At 38.0% G+C, this 7,663-nt stretch overlaps 1 protein-coding gene across 1 annotated transcript in view; it reads left to right on the forward strand.

Moving 5' to 3' along the window:
- Window positions 1–7,663, forward strand: part of EGF (epidermal growth factor) — a 59,323-nt gene that overhangs the window by 19,944 nt on the left and 31,716 nt on the right. Inside the window, exons 7-9 of the mRNA XM_017736736.1 lie at window positions 3,518–3,643; window positions 4,647–4,769; window positions 6,984–7,106. Coding sequence (XP_017592225.1) covers window positions 3,518–3,643; window positions 4,647–4,769; window positions 6,984–7,106 — 372 coding nt within the window. The remainder of the gene's footprint in view (window positions 1–3,517; window positions 3,644–4,646; window positions 4,770–6,983; window positions 7,107–7,663) is intronic.

A 7,663-nucleotide genomic window follows, 5' to 3' on the forward strand; every position in this document is an offset into this window, starting at 1 on the left:
TCTCTAGTCTCTGGGGAGCAGAGCATTCTTGCTTTAATGGAATAGCTTCTGTCACCAGTTTTGCTTGGATAAGAGCAACAGAGCAAACAGCGTGGAGGCATTTGTGTGTCAAGCAAAGGTTGCACAACCCCCAAGGGAAGATGGCCATGGATTCCCAGAGGTATAGACAGTATAAAGACATGGGGAGAATATAGTGTTTGTTCTAGTTTGTATGAGCAAAAATGAAACTGTAAATACCTCTGAACTATTCCTAAATAGTTACTATAAAATAGGCTTTGTCTTTCTTCATGCCATCCAACAGCTCTATGCAGTACCATGCAGTCTCTGCTCTCTGAAGACTGGTCTGAGTGGGAAAACCAAAACCTTCAAAGGATCTTTCCCCTTCAAATGCTTTGTTTGCAGTGCCAAGATGTGTTGAGATGCAGAAGATAAAGTGTTCCTGGAAATCCAGCTTACACTTGTAAGCACAGGGAGTCTCTATTCAGAGACAATACTTGATCTGTCCTTACTTTGGGGAAAATGGGTGTCCTGGGAAATGGAAGCACTTTTTTCTACTGGCACATTTGGTGCCCTCACACAGAGGAACTAAGCCAAGGGCGTGCAGCTTGATTTCAGTGGCTGTGGGCACTTAGATTTTATTCTTCTCTCAGAAGACTAACTCCACTTCTTCCACCAGAGCATTCTGCTTTCTGGCATTTCTCTTTCCATGGAAAAAAGGCTTTCCCTGCTTTTATTAATATATAAACTACAAATGTTTTCAAATGTATGTATATTTCCAACATGTTTAGTAAATTTTTATGTGATAGTAAATGTTGTCAAGAGTAGCCTTTTTTTTTTTTAATTCAAAATAACTTCTTGTAAAAATGTCTGGGAAGTGATGGAGTAGAAAGAAGCTTAACGGGCTGAATCCAGATGAATCTTTTGGACTTTGTATGTACATTACTTGGCTTATCCAATGCAAGAACAGGGATGAAAGGAGGACTAATGAGCCTGGAGTTCAAATGAGATTTATAGCTGATTTTACAAGGGAGAAACCTGGAGATAAAAGCATACCTAGACTAATTGGATGCTCTGTACAGGCTAAGAAAATGTACATTGCAACGTCATGTCAGCTGTGAATTATCAAGCTTTCTTTAAAGCAGATAACTGGCGAGTTCCTTCAGATGGAAAGGGAACTTAGGATAAGTGTGCAACTGATATGATCTGATTTTTTTTTTACTGGAATTTGAATTATTTACTTTGCTACTTAAATTCCTCATGTCCTCTTCCCTTTCTCTTTCAAATGGCTTGGTCAGGGCCAATAAGTAAAGAGAAGAGCATTAATTCATCTATGGATCTGTCATAACCCCACAGAACAACTTTGGTATGGCACTTCCAACAATGGCTCATAAAATATGTGAATTACTTTAACATCTCAAATACTGCCTCTGGCATTTTTAAAGAATCTTTCCTAACAGATTAATGATATTCAGTACACTTGGTTTGGGGTTTTTTTTTGAGGAATTATGTTTTGTTTCTTTCCAGTGTAAGATACTAACATCAGTCTAATAGCTGAGTACACATATTTCCATATAAGACAGGTGATGGGAGGGAAAAAATCCCACAGAACACAAGAAAGTTAGAAAATATGGTTTGTAATGGTGTTCTTCCAGAAAATACTGTGTTATAAACTTCTTGATTCCTAATTTAATCACCATTCTCTTCAAGCTTTGAAATGTGATTGGTTTTTTAAGTATTGATATGGCTACATAGACTTCTAATACTTACTCAGTTAAAAATTATTATCTTCTTGAGATTGTCCAGTTGGCAAAACTATTGGTTCTGTTACTTATTCCATAACTCCCAGGTGTCTTAGGTCTTTTTAGACCACTTAGATCAATAATGGTACAAACATGGGGAGGAAAACAGAAACAGTGATAAACATATGATGCAGTCTTGAATGCAGTCTTGTTTCTGGCTTCTACTGTTTTGTGGCTGCACGCACTTGCACTTTTGTCATTCTAATGGGTTCTTTATTTGAAGATTAGACTCTCTACTACTGTATGTTCCCTATTCAGTTGCAGTAGAAAAAGATTGTGTCCAATTCAAAATTAATTATACAAAACGAGAGGCTTAGCTAAAACCACACAAAATTCAAGTCTTTTAAAGGATAACATGCTAAATAGCATAGATAATATCCATCAAGTCATCCATTCATCATTTTTCATTTACTGATACAACATTTGTTAGAGAAGAATTAACCAGTTTGATGCAAATATGTGCAAGGTATCTGTGTCTGCAGCCAGGCTGCAGTGTCTGTCTGGGAAATCATATATTATTACTTTTATAGATGTGATCTGTCATTCCACCAAGGGGCCAACATTTTCTCTGTTGTGGCTAGCAGAAGAATAAACTTGGAGCTTAAATATTATGCAGTTTTCCATCTCTTGGAATTTATATTTTGAATTGGCAACAGCACAAGAACATTGGTTACATATGCATTTCTTTGCCTGTATGAACTAGTGATTTCTTATACGTTACACACACAGCCAAGGCAAAGACAGAGTTTTGTGTGGCTGCATACCCATATTCAGTAGCATCAGTTCAGCTATTGTTGGCTTGGGAAAGGGGCAAGAAACTCCACAGGAAGATTATGAAGATTAAAACACAAATAATAATTTTGGAGACAAAATCATGAGTGCCGCATATCTGTAAAAGCACCAGTCCTGAAAGACAGCTGAGCCCAGACATGAGGCTCTGCAAATCCTTCCCATGAAAAAGCATACTGGAGTAGCTTTTTCCATGAAGCAGGAGAAGTAGGAAGGCTCCTGGGGACCTGTTTGGCACTTTTTGCTTCTTCCTTTGAATAAAGGTTCAACATTTATAATGCTTGTATTTCTCATAGATCCATTCCAATACAGTTCTCTAGGATGTGCTAATACTCTTCAAATGAAATGAAGTGTACAAATGAAGCATATGGTTATTATGACCTGCCCAGCTTTTTTGTTAAATAATATAAGTAATTATGAGGTAATAATACTCCAATATAATCTTCAGTAATAATAATAGCAGTCTTAGCATGTTGTGTTTTAAAAATCTCTCTTCTCTCTCTTTTCTGCATGTGTGCTTCCTCTCTGTTATTCTTATTTCAGAGTGTTTTACAGAGTAATATATAATACTGTGCAGGACGTGGGGGCATGTGAAACCTGAATTTTCCATTTCATAGTTGCTATAGGAATGGACCCAAATCAAACCATCCCCTAGTTCAGGCTCTCTCTAAATCTGCTTGTGCTGACACAGAGCTCGAAATGATTGTTTGCACACATCTACTCCTAGTATTCCAAGTACTTTGATTTTTACAGTGATTGGTTTTTTGCCTGATTTTACAAATGGAAAAAAATAGAAGTTATTTTGTACTAATAAGAAGTTCCTCAGGGTGAGCAAGCAGATGTTGAGGAGAAAATACACCTCTTATCATCTTTCTCCTGGAAGGTTAATATGGTACTTCGCCCCACTTACACTGTAATCGTTCTTCCAGAAAAAGGAATCTGTGATTTGAACAGAGAGAAGTGCAGAAGAAGAATCTGCAGGCCAGACTCAAGGACTCATCGGTGTAAATGTTCTAGTGGCTTTATTTTAAGTCGAAATAAACAGTTTTGTGAAGGTAATGCATTAATTTCTCATAAGCTTTATTCCTTACATGAAAAAATTCTTCTGTTCTTTTACTTATTATCTTGAGTATGAAAAATCATAATGAAGTTCTAAAAATTTCACTGTGCCATTTTGGTTTTGTGTCCTTCCAAGTTCTGAAGTAGTTTAAAAAGAGACCTATGAAAGTGTCACAGGTGCTATTCTTGTGAGAAACTTTGGTCTTAGTCTGAGCAGGTAAAGGAGCTTCAGATAAGTCGAAATGTTTATGTGTGCTAGTTTAATTTTTAAATAAAAATGAAACCAGAGGTATCACCAAAGGTGAAACATTGAATAACCCAGCAACAAGATGTCTGTCTTAAGTATCACTTTCAAAAAAGACAGAAATTCTTAACATTCTTCTAAATGTTTTTATCTGGATTGTTTTATTTAAAAACTAATTTTACTATTATTAATAGATAGCATGATGCTTTTTAATGCATCTTTTTCACAACATGACCAGATTTTGTAAGACATAATGGCATCAGAATTCCTAGCTTACAGGATTTACAAACCTGCCTGAGCACCAGTGTTCCAGTTCTCAGGAAATTCACCAGGTTTGATTTCAGAATTTTGACTTCTAATGCACTTGTGTTTTGAGGCTTTTACTTAAGTCATGTTGAAGCCAAATTTTTAAAAAGAATTTTTGTTTGAAGAAGGTGTCTAGTGTGAACTTTTTGGATGTGCACAGGATTTAAATGGCACTGGAATCTGTATGGAAAGGCATATTTTTGAAAGTCCTCTAGGCACCTATGCTGGACACATGCAGCCTGAGAATGTTTTGCTAGAAGGTTTTTAACACTGATTTATATGAGGTCTGAAAACCTTTTTTCTTACAATTCATTAGGAAAAACATATTTTTGAAAAATGAATGCAAAAAAAGGGAGACACTTTTTCAGACTGTTACTTTGTTTCATTAATCGATTCCCCAGCATTGGCTGATGATGTTATTCTGACTCAACAAGCCCTTCTTTTTGCAGACATTAATGAATGTGGCTTCTGGAATCACGGCTGCACTTTAGGCTGTGTGAACATCCCTGGTTCCTATTACTGCACCTGCCCAAGAGGCTTTGTTCTGCTGCCTGATAGGAAAACATGTCATGGTAAGGAGCTGTAATAGATAAACCCTTGGAGTATCGTGTTGGAGAGTCCTCATTTAACACTGGAACTGCTGAAAGTTCTGTGTGTTGAGTTGCTTGCTTCCAATCCCTTATTAAGTAAGCAGGATCGGCTTAAACTGAGTGAACTGATTTCTGGTGTCGTGTTTGAGGAAGCGTATGTTACACGTGAGAAATTGTATCCGCTTCTTCAGAGGAGGAAGAAAAAAAGCCATGTCTCCAGAGAGACCTCTTCTCAGACGAGGCCCGGTGACACATTCCAGGTGGATAAGCAGTTCTGTATTTTTAAATGTGGTGTCTGAATTTGGCTCACTCTGCCAGAATTTGCCTGGTCTCTGAATGAGCAGCTCAAAGGATCATGTATTTTCTTTTCAGATCAGGGCTGATAGCATTGTTAATATGTATGACATTAGTGGAATTAAATGTGTATGTTCAGTCTAGAAATGAATGAAGCCTTTCTAAAGTAAGTCTAGAACATAAAATGTGAAAAGGTTCCAGGTTTTGAGGTCTTGGGATATTGCCAGTCACTTTTGAAGTGAAACTTATGCATAGACAAAGGTCATTCTACTTTGCTTCTACGGAAATAAAACATTGGGGTAAGCCCCAGGCAGGAGTGCCCATGCACGCCAATGAGTTCAGTGTGGATCATGGCAGGATCAGGATCTAGGGTATATTAAATATCACTATTGGAGAGTAAATATAGCCATAGAATCTATCAGACTCTAGCAGTCAGTCTATTTTAGACTCCAAGAGTCCTGGGCAGGGCTGGATGACCTCTGTGGGTCCCTTACAACTGAGGATATTCTATGGTTCTGTAAGAGCCACTTCTTTCTCTTTATTAAGAGGGAGCCAGGAGCAGGATTCAGTGACCCAAATGTGGGTATTCAGGGTGTGTGTGACAGCTGCAGAAGGTAGCTAGCTGTGGCAGAAGACCTATGGGAGTGCTGCAGCCAGAGGTTATTGGGAGGTGGGATATAATTTTGCCTTCAAAACAACACTTAGGCACTCTACAACTCAGTCCTACTTTGGATGACCAGCTTGAACTGTATGCCTGCATTTTGAGCGGCTCAAATTAGATAGAAAATAATGTTTTTCTAGCACAGGCTAGGGGATGCAGCATGGACTGTGTAACTCCTCAACTACCGCAGCACAAGGCAGATGTTCACTAACTATGCAGCTTGAGAGAGACACACACACGAGATGAGAAGTCCAAATGCTGGCCAGAGATCTTGATGCTCTGTCATCCAAGTCCTTTATGAAGGTCTTCATCTAAAGCCACAAGTTCTGGTCAGAAAGAAACTTGAATTTTCTGGACCCTATTCTCTGTGCTTAAGTCATTAGCACAGTCCAGTCCAGAATGCAGTTGCCCTGGAAAAGCAATATTTGCAAGAATTATACACCCTTTAAGCCAGTGTGTGCAAATGATGCATAGAGGCAGCTGTGGGAATCTTGCATTAGTTCCAGTCTTCCAGCATGTGTTGCCATATGGCACTGGAACTGGGACTGCAATACAGAAGGTAGAAGGAGCCTATCTTGTGAAATTGCACTAAAGAAATACTCAAAAAAAGGAAAAATGCTGGCACTGCAATGTTTCCAACAGCAAGTAAAGGAAAGCCATTGCCAGGTCCTCATATGATTTTGCCCTTATAACTTGTAAAATTGACACTAAGGAACATAGTTTTGTTTCTGGAAGGTTCATCTGCTGTTTTCATTGATCCTTTCTACTTGGAGTAGTAGGAAAGTAGTTCTTCCTCATTCTCTTTGTCTTTCATACTTATTCTTTCAGCATAGAGTCCTTGTAGTTTTTAAAACCTGATCTGTTTTTGATGAAATGTAAGAAAGAAAGTTTTCAAAATGACTTATATATTGATAACATGTCTGCAGAGAATTTTGGAACATTTAAAGCTTATAAATATAATGGCTTCAGGACTTAGCAATTTTGGCTTTCTCCTGGGCTGTAATAAGGTGAAAGTGTGAAAAAAAAGTTTTGAAAAACAGAAGCAAAGCAAAACAAACCGCAGAAAGACTGCAGAAGTGTTGCAGTCTCAACACCACACTTTTATTTATTCATATATTTCATTTATCTTTTTTTCCCCCTTCTTTTGCTGTGTAAGAAGGTGTTAACATCTCTGTTGGGGGCTTAGTAAAAATTTTTATCATCATTTAGGATTTTTTTTTTTTCTCCTTAAATTACTGTAGAGCTAATTATGTGCACGAGTAATGACACTGAATGTAGCCATGGCTGCCTTCAAACATCTAAAGGCCCTGTTTGCTTTTGTCCGGAAGGATCTGTACTTAAAGTGGACGGCAAAACATGCACAGGTAAGTTCCATTTTTCTAGCTGAAGTGACTGCCAGGCTCTGTTTATTCTTGGCACCAAGAGCCAGAAGTGAATGAAGGCATTTTACACTCATTTTGAAGAGCTGTAAATGTTTGTACAAGATAAAAGGCAAGAGAATGTAAGGTGCTTTGAGTGCTGACACGAGCAGTACTCATCTTCATCTTTTAGTGGACTTTTAGTAGCAGCAACATCCAATATTTGCAGGCCAAATTCTTTTGTTGTCGGCACAGATCAAGGCATGTTACAGATTTTTGTTGTGGGAGACATCTAAAATTTATACTCAAGGGGAAATATATGTACAAAATTAAGGCTTGGGTGAAACCTGAAGATAGTTTTATTGACATCATGCAGCCCATGTTCAGAGTCACTCTAACTTACTCACAAATGGAATTTTTTGCAGTCAGAATTCTTGAAGCTGCTACACTCACTAATCTGCCATTCCCCATTTCAGCAATTTTTCAAATTCAGGGGACTGTAGCTTCTCAGCTGCATCTTTTCAGTCTGAGGGACCAAGAAAACTCCATTACTGACAGCCTTA

Source organism: Corvus brachyrhynchos, unplaced genomic scaffold (genome assembly GCF_000691975.1).
Source record: "Corvus brachyrhynchos isolate BGI_N302 unplaced genomic scaffold, ASM69197v1 scaffold175, whole genome shotgun sequence".
Lineage (NCBI taxonomy): Eukaryota > Metazoa > Chordata > Aves > Passeriformes > Corvidae > Corvus > Corvus brachyrhynchos.